Source organism: Diuraphis noxia, unplaced genomic scaffold (assembly GCF_037042655.1).
Source record: "Diuraphis noxia isolate RWA-SAM2 unplaced genomic scaffold, SU_Dnox_SAM2 contig0003, whole genome shotgun sequence".
Lineage (NCBI taxonomy): Eukaryota > Metazoa > Arthropoda > Insecta > Hemiptera > Aphididae > Diuraphis > Diuraphis noxia.
In genome coordinates this window covers 66,628,871-66,652,485 of record NW_028301713.1, presented here as the reverse complement: position 1 = coordinate 66,652,485, position 23,615 = coordinate 66,628,871, and the positions used below count along the sequence as shown (strand labels likewise).

Here is a 23,615-nt window from a genome sequence, read left to right as displayed (position 1 = left end):
ATGATAAAAATGCAACAATAATAAGAATATAATATGTAATTTTTTCAGTGATTCTTGTATAAATATATTTAAAATATATAAAATATTTTGGTTAATTTTAGATTCAGAGCAGCAGAGCGATGAATGTATTATTTTAATAATGATGCACGTTTTTTCGTGTGTGTACCTATATGTTTTATACATATTTCATAATCCTTTGATTTAGCACATGCATTACAGTAGCTTACTCAATTAGAAGGTACACACGAATCATAGTATATAGCATGCTGGTTATCTACTCCCTCTTTTTAAAATGGACGTTTCAAATAATTCCAGGAAAATCAAATAATGTATATTAGCATATCATTATGTTGAGTTGGTTGATCTTTGTAAGGTCTAAAACATAATTGTTGTATGTTTTCTTCATATTTGCAGTATATTTTTTATTTTGTAAATAAAAACAGCTACATTTTAGAGCACTAACTATAAATTAGTATAACTATTAGTTAAAAAAATTTATCAAATTTCTTAAAAATGTATGTTAAACAACCATGTGTATATTATTCTCTAAAATGTGTAATTCAAATAAAACCAAATATGGTAATTATAGTAATTTAAGTGTTTATATTATTATATAGGTACCCACACAATTATTTTCCTATTTATTAACAATGATTTAATATCAACAATAATGATTTTATTACAGTGCTTTACACGTAGACAAACCCGTATACCAAAAGAAATATTATGTTTAATTCATTATGAACCGTATTGTTTATAATTACTATACACTATATAACATGATACATATATCGATAGAATATTAGTTGGTTTGACCTAGATTTTAAAATTGGGTTCTTAGCTATGTGTGCAGTACACTTCAATAACAATTACGAATCAATATCAAAATCAAATAATAAGATTATATTATTATATAAGTAGGTATCTATGTAGGTACATGTAATGGAGTCATATTGTAATAATATCATTATTTTAAATTAACCCTGTCAATATAAACACTAAACTCTGATTAACAAATTATATTAATGAACAAATATTTGTTGTTGAAAATTAACGTGGTATGAACATTTTGTGAAGTCAACTTTTAAATTATTATTCACAACAACGTTAAAAAAAAAAAAAACTAGAGGTTTGTAGTATATTCAATATTTCCCTCGGCGTAATAATATAATGTCCTTAAAATGTAAAACTACAATACACTATTTAATGAGACATTATAAAATAGTTGATACTACATACTTTCAATGTAAACATGTGTAAAACAACGAACAATGTATATTTTGATGTATGCACAATGTTAACAACTTTATGAGATTGCAAACAAATATTGACAATTTAACAAACTTAACTAGATATAGTAAATATAAAACCATTTAATAGTTTCGATGGGTTTTCTATCAAGTTGACAAACATATGGTAAGTAAACAATATTATAAACTAATCTTCTATTGTTATGGTTTAAAGGATTTGGATTTGTTCTAGGACGTTTTAGGACACAATTTACAAACAACTAAACTTATTATAATAGATTTTAATGACCTTTATAAAAATTGATCTAACACACACACACACAAATGAGTAAATTTTTTTGTTTAGTTGATATTATATTGTAGGTAGATCGAGTGATGTTTGTTCGAAAAACTAGTATAAGAAATGTTAACGATTTCAAATCACAAAACTATTCGCATATATTGTGAATATATGACGCTTTTGAATTGAAAATTGGCCATATTGTATGTCTTTATGTTCAGAATATTTAATAGATCGTTGACGGCTTGATATTTTATCAATTATTTGCAAACCGTATATTATACATTATGAATAGTGTTTGTGTATTTTCGCCATAACTATAAAAGTTGTTTCATACTTTTATTTTACTTTTTTTCTATTTTAACAGATACATGGAGGTTTATCCGGCATAATTTAGCTTTAATGTTATTGAGACTTAAAAAAAAAAAAACAATATGAAAAATATTGGTTATTATGATAATCGAAAAGAAAACACGATTGAACCTCAGGGGACATTGAAATATAACTCGTGTGATGGGGGGGGGGGGGGGGAATAAAAACCATTGACTAAATCATTGAATGATCTTAGATAAAATTTTGTGAAAATTCAAAAATTATTAATAACTTCAATGACGGAATTACAGTCGTTAGATATTGTTCGGAGGTGATAATCTGCAGACGGGAAAGTACGACGCACGACGGTCTAAGTGGAATAATGTCTATGTTATACAGGGATAACACAACGACAATGATTTTCTTCTCGTAATAATTCTGAAAATGTCTTGTACGCCCACCCATTAACTCTTCTACCATAAAAATTGAATTTCCTAGAACTTACTTTATAAGAGTCGTTCAGTTTTTATGTCCGTTACGCGTTCATTGACTCGGAAATTGGATTATTACGAATAGTGACATTGGATTTTTTCGCGTTTAGGTATACACGTTAAAGTTTTTGCCGTGATATTTTTAAAAATAATTTATAGGTATGAGCACTGTAGAATGAACGTCAAGATGAAATTTATATTTTATGATGTATAAATGGAAGGAATGCTGAAGCAGTAGGAAAAAAAAACATTTATATTTGTATGGATCATAGGTATATAATATAATAAAAAAATTACGAGTATAATTTATAAAGAAATGAAAAAAAATTACATTTAAACCATACAACTATTTAAAAATAAGAATTAACAACTTTTGTGGAATATGAATATTTTATTCAATCACGAGTAAATGCACATTTTTAATCGACGACCAATTTATTCTTAAGATATACCATCCATTATCTATATTTGACCATTTATACAATATAAGTCTGAAAACAACTCTTTAATATAATTACAAACCAACTATCGGTAAGATAAACAACGGGGTCTGATCTAAATAATTATTTACATTATGTTAACAAACAATATTTAGAAATCTGTCTCAAGTGCCTATCTGATTTAGCATGAACCTAACTATTACAATGTTAAAATAAATATCTAGTCTGTATGCGTATATTTTCTGAAGTTTAAAATTTATATAGATTATTCTATTTTGACTATTTATTTTTATTTTTTTATTTCTCTATCATTGTTATACTTTAAAATAGTTAAAATAATGTAGTATATTATTGTAATATTGTTATTTTCTTCTTAACTTTACTTCGAAAAATGTCATAATATACATGTTTGCAATATTTTAATATTAACAGTTTACAAATTTTAAATCGTTTTATGTGAATAATTTTCAATTTGATAATGTATTTTATAAAAATTATGTAACATATTTTTAAATAGAAAATGTACATTTTTAGAAATACATAGTATAATTATATAGTCATAATGTTTTTCTTAAATAAAAAAATTAAAATTATCTTAAAAATAATGGACATGAGCGCACATTTTTTAAAACGCACTGGTTATAACTTAAAACTCCTAATACGTATAAATAAATATGTATAGTACAATGTATTTAGCTTTTTAAGAATTTGTTCATTATAGTATTTAAAATTCAAAATTATATTCAATCAAATCTTAATATACCTACATATAATATGGTTAATATAAAAATGTCAATAATATTGTATATTCGATAAATATAACACTGAAATTGTGTTTTATAATCCAAACAAATATGCTATTAAATTAATAGATGCTAATTAGAATTTACTGTCAGTCATTTTAATATTTAAAAACAAAAATTTAAAAAATAATTCTGATTACAATTATATTGAACTATAATAAGTTCAAATATATTTAAATTTTTAAACAGGTAACATTTTTTTAAGAACAATTTCCATATAGGTAATCATTACATAAAATTGCGGTATAATGAAAATACCTAAAGTTGGCAAGTCTATTTTTATAATTTATTTTGCTGTAAGTTTAATTTAAATCGATGAAATATTTATAAAAATAAATATAATTATTAAAATAGATAAAACTTGTCAATAGCATTGTAGTAACATGCCAATTATTCTTTTTTTTGATCTTAAAAACCTTAGAATATAATTTAATTTTAATTCCACGTTATCACAATGTCAAAGCCCTAATGAAATTCCAAATAAATAAACATGAAATATAATCTACAGGTATAACCATCTCATGGCTTATCCTTTACCTTAGCTCAAAGTTTCCTCATAGAATACCAAATAGATTCAGGTCAACGAGTAAACCTTACCTAAGCTGTAATGACGAATCCAATCCAAAATGGGTTTATGGTCATTTATTCAAAGTATAACTTCTGAACACATACATGCGTATTCGATTATAATAAAAAGAGTCCAGTATTGGTGAATTAAACGCTAAGATTCACAACAGAATTTTGCTTAAAAATAATTTACTATGTTGGCTTTTATCGAATTCACACGAATAATCGATAGACATTTAAATAATTATATTAATATTGTCGATACCAAAATAAAATTGATGTAATTTTTTTCTACATTGGTTAATTATTTTATAAGTAAATAATCAAATAGTTTACATATTTGCTATTATATTAAACCACGACATTCACTAAGAATTATTAAAATAAAAATACTCGTATTAGCGTAATACTAATAAGTATTTTATTTTTATATAAATCAATTTGATTTCCGTTGTGAAATTCAGTTTGTATGTACGATGTACAATGAATAGAATAATTAAAATGAATATTTATATGAAATCATCGTGTGTGTTGAATTGGAATTAGTGCAGTGTTAGGCATGCTGTTTCCCTGTGTAATGAAAAATATTACTCGTTTGTGCAATGTATAAACTTACTCCGAATGAATGGACTTGGTAAAACATCAATGTCATTGGCTGGTGAAGAAAGACATTTGTGGTTCTACATAATAATTCATTGTTTTCGTACGGACTTGTGTACATCATCAATATCACTCGTATTAACGAGGCCAACATTTAATTTGACAGTTTGGAAATATTAGGTGTTATATGTGCCAGGAAAACTTGACGTGAAGGAAAAAAATCAATGACAACATAAGATGGTGTCAACGTTCATGAAAGGGCACGACTGTAGTTTGAAAAATGTGCTTTAATATCTTGCAAATGGTGCTGATAAGTTTAAGCTCTTCGTTCCTTGTCATCGTTTTTTTTTCCATCTATATCATTGGACATTGTAATTAACTTTTAACGAAAAAAATAAGGTATATAACAATAAAACTACCTTCCTTACAATTAAAATCATGTAAAGCAAATTTAATACAAAAGTATAAATTTGAGTTTGATTTAAGACTAATGTCTTCTATTGTATTAAGTTATGTGAGACTTATATGTATTTTATCTCGTGAATATATGACGGCTTTTGCTGTTCAGTATCAATTTGGTTATAGTCTGAATCCACGGAATCAGGGTGATCTGAAACACGAGAGCACCACTGATGCGGGTGCTGTTTGATTATTATTTTTTATTCACTTATACCGACAAATTGATGCTTAACTCAGTGGCGTATAAATAAATTAATTTCGTGGGGGGGGGGGGGTGGTCAAAGTTCCCTCTCCTAAATACGCCACTGGCTAAACATGGTCGTTTGACGGAAATACCCGAGAGGTTGACGGAACTATATGCTAGCGACGACAACGGTGGTGGAAAATAATAATCACGTGGTCGATTATAATAATTATAGAGGATAGATACCACTAGACACAATAATAATAATAATAATAATACATTAACGGTTACCGCGCGGTATACGATCATATTGTCACCGTTGCCACCATTGTGCGTCAGGATTAATGAATAATTTATCGGAAATTTCGCTGTGTCAAAAGTTAAATACCCTTTCGACCTTTGAAATATTATATTGTGATCAGTTACCTCGCACCGTGCACTCCGATTGCCGGGCGGCCCATCATGTGCGTATATGTATATTATAATATCTACCACAACGGTAGCTGGTAAACTCCCGGTGTATATTATATACCTGTGGGATTTATAAGTCCAGATTGTGTGTAATGCCGGCGCGTTTTAATAGGATTTAGATTTATGGCAATAATACACCACCGCCGGCTCACGCGATATCTATCTCTTGGAGCCACCTTGTTATATATATACATTCAATATGTAATATATGGCGTGTGCATACAAAATAATGTATATTGTTATTATTATTATCATTATTAATACTATTATGGTTTACGGCAAATAAGGAAAATACTACCTACGTATATTGTCGGGAAACAACGACCACAAGTCCGAATCCATTTTTCGATAAGCACCACGCCCGTGGTATTGACAACGATCATTTTTATTTCCATGCTCATAATCGAGAGACCATCATAATATTAAACATTGTATAAAATGCATCATATGCGATTGTAAAAATTAGTATTTCTGATAGTAAATCGTATACGTTACACTGGTACAACGATAATGATTGTCGTACATTACGTACCATATTTTTTTTCGTATTGGCATCATTATACATGACAAATCGGGAACTTAACTGTTTCCAGAAAGCTTGGTCCTATGTAACTTCGTTTATTGAAGGATAACAATAATAATATGCACTTAAAACAATGTATGTAGGACATGCTTTATCTTACCAACACAATTGCAGTAAGACAATCAGAAATTCAATAATTTAATTTTTAACATACTCAATACTGTACTTAAACAAAATAATGATAATCATGCATTTTCGCGATAAGGATAAATAAATATCCTGTACAGCTTATTCAATTTTATAGATTTATGCAATTATGTTTGAAAACAGATTAATGTTCGTTATACGGTGCAATGACAATTAATGACTTCAAACAGAACAAAAATTTTGTATTAATAATTATTAAAGCTACTTTGATCATATTTTGAAATAATAACACGCAGTAAACGTCACTCAGTAACTTTAAAAACAATTATTTATTTGATGCAAATATTAACAAATTTAATTATCTTTACTGGGGCCTAACGTGTTTACTGTATATGTACTGTGAATAGAATAAATAGAATATGCATTATAGTGCAATAAATGTAAAAAAATCATAGTTGCCTAATTAAATGATTTAACCACATATGTCATGACAAAACATAGGAACAATAATGAAGACAGCTGGTTAAAAAATGATGTATAAAAAACTAATAAAATCCAAAGAAATGATCTGAGATTTAATATTTAAAAAGAACTACGGAAGGCTATTATAATAACGCGATCATTTTTTAAATTCTGATTTAATATTATATAATACACGCTGAAGTTATTTTTTTAAAGGTTGACACTCATTTTGAGAAAAACCCATGAACGTTTTTTGATTTAATTTACACAATTTAAAGTCGTTTCAAAACAAAATTTGTGAGAAAAAAAATTATTTTTTTTCTATTCATTATATCGTTATCACTTTATTTGCTTTTTCACTTATTTGAATGATAGGATATATTGTATTTAATTTAACATCTCAAAGCAAACTATTTTTTTTTTTTTTTTTGAGAAATTCAAAATATAAAATCGAATCTTAAATAAGTACCTTCTTGATTAGTAAAGTACTAAGAATTAAAATATGTGGACAAAGTATTGGATCAACATTTTATACGGTATCCTTGTTGAGCCACATTAATCTGTTAATTTACACATTTCTATTTTAAATTAATTATAATTAATTGACCAACGGTTCAAAGTGCAATGTTTATGTATTTAAAAATGTTCAGAAAAATATTCTATTAAAAATATTTATATTTTATTTTTAAAGCAGTACAGAAGTATAATGATTATTGTTAGTAAGAAACATAAAATTATGTTGTTCTGTAATGATTTTTAAATATCTAAAACAAATATTTTCAAAACATTCATACTCTTCGAAGTAACAAATGTCTACGGTTCAACAAATCACCGTGTTTTATGTATAATTATGTTATGATTGTGCGCATGACTCATTAATGGTTTGTACTTATCATATCATAAAATTGTATCCTATATACTTATAAACGCAAGTTACTTAGTTACATATAAAACATTACCATTATTCATATATACGTATACATTATTTATACCTAAACATTATTCGATATTACTACTTACAATACACGGAATGAAATCAATCGATGCTATACTGTTTTTTTCTTTTTTTCATATTGTATAGGACATATTATCTACTCGATACATATCTTTTCTTAGAACCTCGTTGGTTATTTTTAGATTTATTTTCACTGTTTTTGACGTTCGTGATCGTACAAAAGTCAAAAACATTACATACCGCACTGCAATAACGAATAATGAACAGTGTTTAACCAAAGTCGCAGATTTTTTAATCATTACAACAATAACAGCGACTCTAGGCTTTTATTTTAAACTTTATGTATATCTTTCACAATTTAATTAAACCTGACAAACACCTCGATTAAATAATAATAATCAACGAATTGTTTAAAACAATCGGGAAAAAATCCGGGGGGCATCGATTCCAGTTTAATAAAACGAGTCAAATTAATTAAAATCCTTACTTCATTAAAAAACGAACAACTGGAGCGTCGAAAATGAAACGAAGGATATACATTATATATATGTATATATATATATATATATGTATGTATATAGTGCGTATTATCATTGTTATGTACATTATATTTTTTAATTATTTTTGATTTGACCGACTTATCTAATTTTTTGGTTAATTTCGCCTTAGACTATTAAACATTTACAATTAAAACATCAATGGTGTCCGATTTATTCACTTTGGACTGATATGTAGCCATCACGTCATGTTTACTATACCGAAAAATATCAGTTGTGTGATCACTGAAACTTTGACAATAATAGTTTATATAATCGTATGGGATATGGGAATAAATTATAAATAAATTACCTTTAAATCGAATCTGCTACAAACTTTTACAATTATTTTGTTGTTACATGAAATGTAAAGAACCGTGGAAAACATTACACGGTGACAAAGATACATTTAATTGTTGTGATTATAAGATGCAAGTTCCTAGTGTGCTTCTATGAGTAATTATTCATAACACAGTCGCGATTTTATGTCGGTTCCGGTCGGACAAAACGTCGAGAGAATAATGCATGAAACGAATGATAATAATCTTAACAATAACAATAACGATACTGACAAAAATAATAACTTTCACAGAAGCGAAACCGAAATTGGTGAGATGTTTATTCATTCATAATTCGTCTTGAGGGTGGTTTAGAGTCTATTGTTATGCGCGAATCATCCGGAAACGTATACAACTAATCAAATTCGTATAGTCAATAAGCCATGGAACACTATATCATGATGAAATCTCTTACAGCCGTTTTTTTTTTTTAATTTTTAAATTAGTAAATTTGGCGTGAGTCCTTTGAGGATCAATCAGGAATATTTGGGATATTTCGTAAGTTATAATAATTCTTAACGATCGATTTGTAAAAAAAATGCAGTGGTATAATAGTTTAAACTGTTTGAAGCTATATAATACAACAAAAAACCGTTAATAATATTATATTAAACGCCGAAACTGCATACAGACATTAGAAATGCAAAGAAGTCATCACTGTCAGACACATTCTACACTTTCGTCAATTTACGGACATATTATAATGAAAATGAAAATCTTGAAAACCCTTTATGAAGCTTTTAGATCTTGACAACAACAAAAAAATCATAAAGTTCTTAGAACTTGCGAAATTGCACAACCTTACATTCTGATAATATTTTTGAATAAAAATGTAATATGTCATTTCAAAATAAAACAGTAATTATAAAGTTGTTGCGATACAACACTTTATACTTATATTTCATTATGTTTAGGGTTGAGTTACAAATGGGTGGTGTATTTTCCAAACATTGAAAACTCTAAATGACTAAATAGCTGACCAATGACTTGATACAATTTTACAGGAGAAATGTTTTAACCTGTAGAAACATATTGTAATTTATTATAATTCCTCGTGATTATCTGAATATTAAAAATAATAAATATTTGTGTAATACATTTATTACATAAGTACGATTATAATATAAACCTTGAATTAATATTGTAAAATTATTTAAGATATATACCATATTTATTATTATATAATTGTATTTTACTAAAAATGTAACGCTAGTTGGCCTGTATGGGCGAAATGGAAATTTATTTATGTAAATTTTAAGATTAATAAAAAAAAAAACTTGAATTAAAAAATGCTGATTTACTGTAAATCGATAATAGGACTTTTGTGATGAAATAGAACAATTTTATTACTACTTTGATAGGCATACCAACCTTAACCATTTAATTATTAACTGTTAGAATATAAATGTTTATGTACTATATTATACAAAATAAAATAACAGTATAATATTATATCATTTATGACATACTTCTAATTTACTGTAATTTATGCAACTTCTCTTTTTATCATTAAAATTGAATGAATAAATAATATAATTTAAAAACCTTGATTATGTTTCATAACATTGTGGTGGAATATTTTATGGGTTTACTAAACAAATTTGAGGTGTACAAATTGTTTGTTTCTAGGCCATCGATGTACGAATACAGCCACAGGATATGATATTCCAAGTTCCAACGTATATGTCTAAAACCATTTGGTTGAATCTTTTTTTATTCTATTTACCATCGTCCTGTCGTATAATGTTTGTTTAATGTAAAGACTACAGTCCTTCAAACACTATATGTCCCAGTAAACTTGAGGAAAATTGTGGAAAGGTTCAGTTGATAGATGATATGAAAATATTTATGGTTGACTTACTAAGACTGTTTTAAAAATGAGAGTGTTTTTTCTATATGGCCAGTCATAGTCTCATCAAATTAAAAAACATGTTCACAGATATGTATATTTATCATATGATGATATTTGTAATAACTATATCGATTTAGTTGTGTGTGGAAATTCGTAACCAAAAGTGTCTATTAAAAACATCCGGTTATGCATAGTTTTCACATGACTAAACATTGAACCATATGTGAAATACTGTTTTTTATTTTTTTTTCTCATCAATTGACAAACGTAATAAGTAATAACCGTATTAAGATAACTAGAATAACTCAAGAGTTATTAAAGCCTATTTATTTTTTCGTAAAACAGTCCTTAAAACGGCATAAACGTCTAATTAAATAAACTATATTATAGTATAATATAGTATATTTTGTAATAATTATATTTGATTCCCATACATATAACATCATATCATGTTTATAGGAAGGTACTCAAGTACAACTTTTTGACATTAGGGTATAATACAGAGAGAACAGATTCATCTTTAAATGAATAATAATGTGATCATGTCGACCAATCAATACTTTTATTTTACGTTCTCCTGAATATAATATATAATAATATGCTAACTGTACAAAAATAAACGTTAAATATACAGGGTGTACCACAGAGATCTGACGTCAGACAAATGAATTAACTTTTGTTCTAATCAATATTTTTTAAAAATATCTTTTAAATATAATTCATAGACACTTGCGCTACATTTTTAGAATACATTTTTTAATACTGAAAATAAAAACTTAAAAATTGATAAAAATTTTTTTCAAAATATTCAATATAGCCAATTTGCAAATCTAATTTTTTGAAAAAATTATATGGTAAAAACACTTATTTAAGTCAAATGGCTGATTTTTTACAATTTTTTTAAATATCAATATTTTCATTAAGTAAATTACGAGCTAGTTTATGTTAGAAACCTTGTAATTTAAAATAATAATAAAGTTTTTTAAAAATATTTTATAAGAATATTTTTAAATAAGTGCATGTTAAAATCTAATTATTTTTTTTATTCTATTTATTTTAATAATATGTGATGTATAAACTATAAATTACTATAATTTACCTAACGAAAATATTGATATTTAAAAAATTGTAAAAAATCAGCCTTTTGAATTAAATAAGTGTTTTTACCATATAAATTTTTCTGAAAATCAAATTTACAAATTGGCTATATTGAAAATGTTGAAGAAAAAAATTTATCAATTTTGAAGTTTTTTATTTTCCGTATTAAAAAATAAAAAATGTATTCTAAAAATGTAGCGCAAGTGTCTATGGATTATATTTAAAAGAAATTTTTACAAAATATTGATTAGAACAAAAGTTATTTCATTTGTCAGAATGTCAGATCTCTGTGGGACACCCTGTATATATATAACTGCTGCTTCGCCGATAAAAGTATTTGCATATCTCATATTAATATACATACTATTGATCATAAAAATATAAATGAAAACTTTTTTTGAAGTATTTATTTAATAAAAACATATATTACATTTTTTAAGTACCAATGAATAATATTAAATCGAATATTGCGCACAAAAAATTGACATATAAATGAAAATCGGGTGTTTTGATTTTCATAAATCACTCAATGACCAAGAATTTATTTTAATTGTTGATGGTTTAACAGTATTTTAATGGCTTAAACATGGTTTAAAGGGCACACTTGATTTACTCGTTGTATTTTAAAATATAAAATTGTATACATTTCGTGTAAATAAACAAAGTGTAATTAATTATAAAGCACTTATTTTTTATTTTATTTTTTGTATTAAGTTAAAAACCATTGACCATTTCAACGTTATGTAAATTATTTATTGGTTTTACTGTCAAATATTTGATTACAATCATAATTAGGTACTATAATAAGTTTTTTTTCGTATATTTAATTAAAAAAATTTTATGAGTTTTAAAAGAATATAGTCTGTAAAATTTTACAAATTTCATATAATAATAAATAATACAAAACAAACAATATTTTTTGTACACCTCTTATGATATTAATAGGTATGCTGCCTTGATCGTTATTACATCGAGCTGCAATACACTAAATAATATTCATCAGTGTTACATATGTTATATGTACACATCAGCTAGTGTTACTAAATGTCTACATCTAAATATGCCATTAATTTTCTAATTAATATCTTATAAATTACACAATTTATGAACAATATGACCATCCAATATTATAATAAACCAATAATGCAACATTATTGGTGTAATATTATCCAGCGCAATGGTCGTGGTGCGGGCTAAGTAAAAAAAAAAAAAATAGCTGCACGACAGTGCATTAATAGCAGAAGTTGCCCATTTAAACTGTGTAAAATACAGGTAAATTTGTTATACGATATAACTAATTTTCTAATGCATAAATTAACTCCTAGTAAACTTCAAAACATTTGAAATATTGTGTAAAATGTGCTTTTATAAAAATTATCAAATCGTTCGTTCAAAAATTAAGTTATAAATGAAAAAATGCCAACTTTTTGATGAAATTTTTATATTAAATTCCGAACTCCGGCGGCTGTTTCTAGCGTCATCGTCGCAACCACCGGTTTTCCCACTCGATTTCGAATATGCAGCTAGAGGCCTAGGAGGGAGAAAATATTATGGTGACAATGACAATTGCCGGATTCAGTACCGAGTGTCAGTGGTTCATAAACATGTGTTTATTTCGTTATCTTTCGTCGTTGTTAATTCATTGTCGTAGTGTAATTTGTATCTATCGTGTATAATACAGCATGTTCTATTGTTATAGCGTATAACTGTTCGCACATCGCGTACAACCGTAACATTGAAATAATCAACATAGTCTACACTGAGCTAATGTAAATATAAATATTAGATCTTTAACTACTATAAATATGTGATATCATGAACAATTGTTAAGTATATTGAATTTAAGTAGAATTAATTTATTCACTTGGCGAAGAATAATTATTTAAAATAGTTTATAAATATTAAAAATAATAATTTTTAAATAATAATAAGTTACATTTTAATAGCCTTTCGCCATTTAATTACTTTGTTCATCACACTTTGTTTCTTTTAAGAAATAATTCCTCACCAAGTAAATAAATATTGTTGAAACAAAAGAAGTTTATTTAAATTCTATATATTTAGCATTTATTCATGATATCACATCTTTATAGTGCTTAAAGATCTAATATTTTTTTTACTTCACCGTTTTTACTCGTAGTTTACGAAGGGTTTTTGTTGTGTAGTGAAATTGCATGCACATAACGCCGTGTTACATTTCAATGAAATTTAAAAGAATATTATAAAATCGCTGACTTCAAAACAACATAAATAAGAGTAATAGTCAATTAAATATTATATCAATATGATCAAATACTATATTCATAATTTACACTTACAAATAAATTTCCAAAAGAAACACAATTCAAGCAACAAATTTAATTAGATCTAAATTATTGTGATGGTTATTTATTAATTTACCAACTATAACTTCTTCTTTCATTCAAAAATGACAGTAAGAAAAATAATGCAGTGAGCATTATAAAATGCACGTGTAAATTAGTGGTACAATTAATGTCATACGTCTTGCATTCTACATAGTTTTAGAATTGTATAACTTTAAATAATTATATGAACATTTTATAATATAAAAACCTATTTGACATAATAATATAATATAACATCGCTTTAATAATAATTAGGTACTTTAAGCTGTGTTTACTCGATAATTTATCTACTATTTAACTGTTTTATTCTATTAACGTAAAAAATCATTATGGAAGTGTTCACTACATATGTAATCATATCATCATCAGCTATACGTGTAAACAATGGTACCACTCTACATGGAAAAACTCAACATCGGAAATGAAAATCATTCGGATATATGATGTTATAATATTATAATGTACACCGTACTAATTCGTTGTGTAAAATAGACATCATATATATATATACCTACCAGTAGCTGACGTTTAAAACGCGTGAAATTAAATGAACATAACAATATTACATATTATGTGATATATATTGCAGCAGTGGATAAATGATTGTAGCTCGGATGTTTCGCCATACCGCTATCCACGTCGCAAATTGAAATCGAACAAACGGAAGAAGCGAACAAAACATTTTCCGCGGATCGCATTTTACCTGCTGATGAATGGGAGAACGCGGGCGCGTATATCGTGCGTACATATACGAGATTAGCAGCTTGCGTGTATTACATGCCATAGACGGCGACCCGAACAATGATACTAATAAGATGATTCTCCGTGCTGATCAATTCTCCTGCTCCCTCACGAGACAGACAAGTATAAATGCGGTAATTATTATAGTACCTATGCCCTTGTTGCGTAAGTAGTAACAAACGGAGTGAAACGTTAGAATAATACGAAAATCTATAAGCTACAAGGTGGTTATATTCTAGTTATATCCCCTCGGTTAAATACGTGTATTTTCGAAAAAGGGTTTTGGTTTTTTTTTTGTTTCTTAATTTTGAGTGCACAACGTCTTTAATAATTTTTATCTGATTGATTATAATAATATTAGTTCGGTAATCAGCTAAACTGGAAATATTTTTAACGCTGATATCGCCTATTACTAATCATCTGGAGTATAAGTACATATACGTTGAAATACAAAAAAAATAATCCGCTTTCGAACATGAAAATAAAAACGGATCGTTTGTCATTTAAAAAATAAAAACTAAAAACTAATTTAAAATTATGATAAAACTAATCATATCAATCTATGTAAAAAAAAAAAACATTTTAAATTGCGTAAAATTCTTTGAAATTCCTGCACCTATTACAGTGTATTTCATGTAATAAAAGATAATCCTATAATATGTATTACACTTAGGACACTTAGGTAGGTATACAACGATTCCGTAAATACGAGTATATCGGATCGCTGATTTTACTGAAATTCTGGTATAATTAGAGAAGCTGGGTTTAAGTATTATATGACGTATGCGTTAAAAAATGTCTCTTTCGTGTAGTAAATTAGTGAATCGTGATTCTTTAAGAGTATAATAATTATATAATATATAGCATATTACGTAGCTAATCGTCAGACACTCTACATGGTTCTTACTGTATATCATTTTGTTGCTGAACCGTTTACGATAAAACTTTAAATCCTACTATGACAATATTAACTGTGCAGTAGCACGTTTTTCCATTCCAATTAGTGATGATCCCGTTTAAAAGGTTTCTCACCATTGATGATCGAAGTCTCTCAGAAGCATATCGAAAAATATTTAGATTCCTAAGACACACACACACACACACACACACACATGCATGCGTTGGATATAAAAATGGTAAAGTTAACATTATGGTTCATAATGGAACATACATTTTGGTAAGATTTCCCATTGTTCCCGAAAAAAATATTATGTACTTATACAATCCTACTATAATTGTACGAGTCAGATCGATAAAAATGAATATATTATGAACATACGCGTGTTATACATAATTTTTATGTATAATGCTCATAGCACCACTATTTTTAGGACCATATTATTTTATACGTTTGTTAATTTTTTTAAGCCATCTTAACCGTATTAATGCAATAAATATCATAATATATAGTTTATGTGTGTTTGTGTTTAAAACGTTCATCATTTGTTGCCATAAACGAAATAATTATTACCTATACGGTATAAAACACACGATCAAACGGAGGAGGGAACGATTAACTACTGTACAGTATAATAATATTGTATTTAGTTTCTAACTCGAAATTAATATTTAAAAAAACTAAGCGGAGTGCATTGTTATTTTTTCTTTTTGGTCTTTAAATTATAAATAATTTCTGCTTCGACATCTAACGCCATTAGCATTAGCATTACATTTAACATCATACTAAAACAAAAATATATAATATATATGAACAATTATAGTTGTTAGTGTTAGAATCTTATAATCACTGTAGAATTGTCGATGCTTTTAAAATTTTTTTATAGTGCTTCTTCGCTGTCTGGATTTAGATCAAGACTTGTTCCGATGTCATGACTTATGTTTAGTTCTTCTCTTAATTTTTCGTCAATTTTCCATTCTCTACATTATTTTATAACTTAGATTTTTATTCGAGTTTTGATGCATCTTATTTTTTATATCAATTCTTCGCAATTTTTTTTTTATTTGTTAACTCGAGGGTATTCTTCAAAATTATTTGATAGTATGTCGAACGAAACAACATTATAAAAAAATAGTCGTTTGTCGGGTATAGATACATCCATACATCTGTCTGATAAGTGAAGCTGTACATGCTTATAAATAATTACCCAACGCGACCAATGCAAAAAAATCAAAATTTAAACGAATTTAATAATATCATAAATTCATAACGTGTTGGTGTACGATTACACGACCGGGGAGTAGTAGTGAGGTGAATGAAAAAATATCGTTTGAAATTATTTTTTTGTCTGACGATACGATAGCCGTCCACTCAGGAGAGTATCAATAATTACATATCATCGTAGCAGAATTCATCGATACCATATACTTTTATAAATACTGATATCATCACACTCGATATTGATGGATCGGCGCGAACTCCATCGAATGGTGGAAAATTGAAAATTGTGAAAAATTCACAGTGTCGATAATTCGTTTTTGTGATTTTCACGTACAAATCGTTTGCGGGTGATCGATTTCGCTATAATAGCAGTGCACCTTCTGCTATTATATCCAATTGTTCTGTTTCCGTTGACGCACGTGCGTCACAAAAACACACTTTTCGTATTCTTTCAGAGATTCTTACATGCCCCTCCCAACAAAAGTTCTACTTCACTCAGTCAGCCGAGTACAAGAAAAATACCCAAGATTAATATCTCCAATATACATATTATACGGCGTAAATGTTGATGGACGGATGTCGGCGGAATTGTCGGATGGCCCCGCAGAGTTCGAGGAAAGCAATCTTCTCTGCCTACATTCCCTTTTGTCAAATCCCCTACCGCGTGGCCCTAGACCGGTTAGAAATAAAATAGAATAAAATAGAAAATTAAAATATAATTATTTCCCGTCTTCGGACGACCGTAAAACGGATTAAAACTATGCTGCAACGTATTTTGGACGCGCTTGTATATAATAATATTATACTATCCACGCATATCATATTATTACATTTGGATCGTCAAAATATTACCATTACAGACGATTATCGCCATGTCTTCTGAAAAGGTTAGAACATCTTTTAATTTTTTTTTTTTTTATTCGTAATGTTTGTTTGTACACATTTTTAAACTCGAGACTTCAGAAATCAAAGTTATTAGCTTATCACTTATCAGTTAGGTAATTAGGTTCGTCTAAACAAAATGTGTGTCTAGTATTAAATCGCTTGTTTTCAGTTTGAAATAACGCAGTTGTGATGCAGGTGGCTCAACATAAATGATTGGTTCATTATTTTTTCTGAAGCCCGAGAACTTGTTTAATTGTGGCGGACTAAAATATATTTCAATGTATTTATTTATTTTAAATTACTCACAGCATTTTTCAATATTACATTAAATATTTGAGGCCTGCTAAAATGCATACCTATGCAGTATGCATATTATAACGCACCACAAAATTTATGATGAAATAAATAATTTTATTAGTATTAATAATTATACCACTGAAAAATATATTGTAAACTATAATCAATTATAGTAAAGTTAGTTTTTTGCTGAATTTAAACTTTCAGTTATAGTAAAAATGAACGTAATTATATATTTATATGCAATAAAATCTAAAAATCAATTATATTCGATTTTATCAATTAATATCATGAACATTAATCTTTGAAAAATATTAAGAAATAAATATATATAAAGGTACTTCATTTTGATGAGAATTTGAATCACATATTTCAATAATTTATTGTATTTAACATAACTGTCAACTATTTCGCTACTTTGCAAAAAAAAAATAAAAATATTTTTCGATTGGTGCAATTGACAAACGCCGATTTATCATCGTTCAAAAACATTAATTAGCGCAATAATTGATTACCTTTTTCAAACGCATCAATTATTTTTTTTATTTACCTGTGATATGCTTTCACAATTTATATTCCTAATTTTTTTCTAAAAATGTTGGTATTCTCACTATCATATCTAATATTTCGAAGTTCAATGTACACATACTCACATTTAACAAAATGCCAATATAATTATTTGCAAATTCGGTGTAGTCATGAGTAATTTAACATTTTTTAACAATTATTATTTAATCCACAACCATCAGTCTAAATGAAACGGTTTCCATAGTACGACTTCAAGCGTACATCGTTTTGGCGATTTTTTTTTCACGTTTGGAAGTGCCACAGGGTATTGTAATATTTGATTGGATTGTATATGGCCCAATTTAATAGAGGTGCAAGTAAAAATGTTGTAAGTTGTAACATGATAATATAAAATTGTATTAAAAAGACTTCCGATAAACCACGAGAAACATGCACTTTACGATCGTAAAATTGGTAACGTTGATACGAATTATTTGATCATCGCGTAATGTAGGTATAGGAACAACGTTCGCAAACTTATTATTATTATTATTTCATCATAATTATTAAATTACAGTCTGCCTCGAACGTAAAGTTGTCTCGGTCGTTAGCGCACTCGGCCGATACATCATATTTCCCACTTCTCATCTCTTGCCGATCCGTTCCATTGATTTTAATCTTTAGTTTATTTTTCATAAATTGATGCTTATATCACACAAAATATCAAATATTTTTTCATGATTTACAAGCACAGGAAAATCATTTCTCACATTCCATTCACAATTCGTATATTTTCGTTAATTAATATAATATATATATAATATATTTTATAAAGGCTAATCAAAAAAAAAATAAATAAATAGAACAATAACAATAATATATTATATAATATTATTATTTAATTATAAAATATCTAGGAAAAAAATACATACCTAGCTACATTGTTTTATGTTTATTTAAACAACATTTTTTTATTATATTATTTATTATCATTTAATATTATTGTAATATTTTCTCAAAACTTTAAAATCAACTGTTAAGACTTAATATTGAAGAAATTCTGCGAGGAGATTGCGTTGAAATAACTAAAGTTGGGTGTAATTTAGAAGATTTAAACGTTTAATATGCATATAACTAAAACAATACCAATTAACATTATTTTAAAGATATGAAGCAAATTTAAAAAAAATAGTACTTTTACCTTCCATAATGAAAAATAATGTTTTTGAAATTAATTATAATAATTACACTTTTAGAATTTCATTTTAACAATTTACAGTTAATTAAATAAGCTTCGTATGCAAATTTATGAAGGTTATAATTTAAGTATTATATTTTTTAATGTTTTTATATAACTATACACTGTAAAAATATACCTACATAATAAAATAAATCACAAACACTCATAAAATACATTGTAACATAATAAAGTAAAATATTTAATGTTCAATTTGTTTCGTTTATTTATTTCTTCATGATAGCAAAATAATTATATCTTCGCAAAGATATACAAATCGCAAATTTATTGTTAAAAATTAATCATAATTTGTAATGTACAAACAAAATCATTGTAATAACTAATCTTATGTCATTGTTAATTGTCAAACGTCAGCCAGTGGCCTATGCTGCCGAGGCTTATTCTAATAAATATGTATATATATATATATATATCTACGAATCATCTTCCTATTATAATAAGTGAACACAAGAACGAATTAATAATAATAATAATACATTTATTCACTATGAATGTTTATTTTATTTATTCCCAATCCGTAGGAATTTAATTATTACAGGAATAATAATTGTATGGTATTATATTTTATTCGATTTTTATGTTTATTATAAAAATTAAACACATCTAATATTAAACACGATTTCAGGTGAAATGATCGTCTGGTTTTCCATCATCATTGCGGCGATCGGTTGGTGTGTGGATTGTTACATCGAAGACTTGTGTCCGAATTGCAATCTCTATCAAGATTCAGCTGAGGTAAGTACCTACAGGAACCGTGGGTTTTACCCACAATATACATACAATTTATAAATATATATACAAGTATATATAGCTTAGCATAGAGTTTTCGGAAGTGACAATTTTAACGATTTGGTGAGGTATTTTTATTTTATTTTTTTTTGTGGTCAGTATAATACTTGTCTTCATTTTGGCCAGAATTCAGACATGTTTGTGGTCCAACCGTAAAGGGGCGTGTGCTAACGTTAGTAGTGCAAGGTGGCCGGAATGTGGAACTCAACAGGAGTCTGGGAAATGATGTGCGAAAACTATGATAACTGGCCAATAAACTTAAGCATTGCGTATAGTGTTACAAAAACAACTAAATGGAACACAGGCGGAGTCCACCTCCGAAACGTATATTATCTAGAAACGAAACATCGCGATGAAAAAATTTCTAAATGCAAAATGTGTGGACACTTCTACGAATCCAAACAAATCTTTATTATTTTCACACCAAACAATCCGTCTCGAACTTAGGATTACGCTGTGAAATAATGAATCTAAGAAATCGTTAAACGATAGCATGCACATTTCACATAATATATTATGCACTGATATTGGCTAAATATACAATTTGAAAATCTGATGGATAATTGCAAATTGTTTCAAGAGGTATGGGAATCTCTGTTTAGGTAAATTTATCGATCATGAAATAATATTAATGCACTATAATGAATCAAAATATATGTTTTAAAAAACAATAGTAAATAATTAATAACAATTTTCTGCATTCATACAGAAATCTATACTTTTCAAATATAAAAATACTAACAATAGTACAAGGGGTACTGATTATGTGTAGAGAACAAATTCAAGTTTTTTTTTTTTACCACTTGCTAGAATGTGTTTCAATCCTAATATAAAAATTTACATATCGTATTATAATTATTCTATTACGGTGACTCGACATTTACCATAATATATTCTGGAAATATTCCTAATTCTTTTAATAACTTTAATTCTTCAATAATGATAAAAAAAAAAAAAAGAAACAATCAATTCTTTAAAATATACGATTATTTTCAATATTATATTATTTGTTATTATATTATAGAGAACTCTTGATTAATTTCATATACGAAGAAGCTTACACCAATGAATATGAGTGACCGTGTTAATGCATTTATCGCGTAGATATTTCTATGTTTATACATAATATATTATCATGTAATATATTTTTAGTAGCCATGCTACTTGTATTCCAAACATATTGTGCCGACTAATCAGTACAACTCTACGGTACACGGACTTACAGAGTAATTGAATTTTAAACTTGCCTGCTCCGCTCCAGCTGAGAATATTGAGTTATTCAAAACATGAAATACGGCTGTAAATACTTTACATGTTTTAGAAGTTCTTTGCCTGCCTAATTTTAACATAATTTGGACACTACATTTGTAATAGTTCTGTCATCAATAATTTAACATTATGTACACAAAGCGCTTTTTATTGCAATTTTAGTATTAGATTCAGACATTCAGTAGAACGTTTCGCATATTTTCAACTTTGAATATATATTATTTTATTGTTTCAAACAAAATATTTGAACACTCAACATAAAAAATACTTCCAACTTGACCCAATTTTAGAATATTATTGTGGTTTAAAATTCGTGATATATGTACGAGGTATCTTATTAACTATTAAAAATAAAATGTTTATTAGAACTTAACGTAGGTTTAGGTAAGTCGAGAATATTTACTGATTGGGAATTTTCAACTGTTTCTTCGTGTTTTTAACTGGGAACTTATTTCGCCCACATTTCAGAGTAATTATTTAATAAAAAAGCAAGTAAGATATTTAAAACTTGTGAAATTAGATTGGTAATAAGAATATCTATATTATAGTATTATAATATTGTCCATTATAGTTTATTGTGTAATTATTTATTGTTGTAACCAAACTTTAAATTGATTACCAACAGAAATCGAAATAAAACAAATTTAAAATAAACATGTACTTTTTCTGCTGACACGTAGAATTTAAAATTTAAATGAAATAATATAATATTGAATATATACAAGTTAAATATTAGCGAATTCCGAGTAGTTAAATCTATGTTTTATAGCATTTAAAAACTTTTTGGCATTTCAGATCGCTCATGGCCCGTCAAAAGTTCTATAGAACTTAAATGGAAGTCAATAAGGCCATTTGGTATTTTCATTTGTACGTTTAGAATAACCAACAGTTATAGTCAATGATCTTCAGGGTTTTTTTTTACGTTTGTTTTTTTTTTGGTTCGTTTCTACTTTGCGTACCAATCTATTTAGTCGTTTTGACGGCCAATGAAGATTTTCATTACTTACAATCGAGTTAGTGTAAGATTGTAGTAGAATAGTTATAATATTAGTTGAAGGGTTAGAGTAAAAAAAAAAAATTGTTCTTCTTGCAAAACTTATCCAGATAATTCGGCAAAACTCATCCCTCGGGGTTTGTGTTTACACTTAAAAGGCTAGGATTTCTGGTTACGACACCGTTAGTACCGCCAACAAAAACAAAAACAACGAAATATAGCATGACTATAGTAAACAAAAGCGCCTCAAGTCAAACAAACCGAGAACATTGGCATTTTTGTCTTCGCACAGACAAGACCTATCTCGTATTCTCATGTCACAAATAATGATGGAAAAAACAACTTAAAATAAAATTGATGAAAAATACTTTATACTTTCTTGTTTACAAATACTTTTTTCTATATAAATAATAAGTACACAATTTCACCAAAATCGATCCTCTAGTCTTGTTTGAGCCAATAAAATGAATTGCATTAAAATTTATTTTAATTTTTGTTCTTATTGATAATTTTACAATTAAAACTAAAAAAATCTACCATACATTTTAAACTAAACAGTCTGTACTGATTTAAAAAAATATATAACAATTTTACTAAGCCTTCAATGAAAATGACTGCACTA

At 27.2% G+C, this 23,615-nt stretch overlaps 1 protein-coding gene across 5 annotated transcripts in view; it reads left to right on the top strand.

Moving 5' to 3' along the window:
• The window catches only part of Ccn (cellular communication network factor protein Ccn), a 304,598-nt gene that overhangs the window by 168,795 nt on the left and 112,188 nt on the right, over window positions 1-23,615 (top strand). For 4 of the 5 annotated variants that reach the window (XM_089223939.1, XM_089223938.1, XM_089223937.1 and 1 more), the window contains exon 2: window positions 20,567-20,676. In XM_089223939.1, the coding sequence (XP_089080065.1) occupies window positions 20,567-20,676 (110 nt within the window). Of the gene's footprint in view, window positions 1-14,723; window positions 15,010-20,566; window positions 20,677-23,615 lie in introns of all 5 variants that reach the window. The other variant, XM_089223940.1, reaches the window with a different exon arrangement.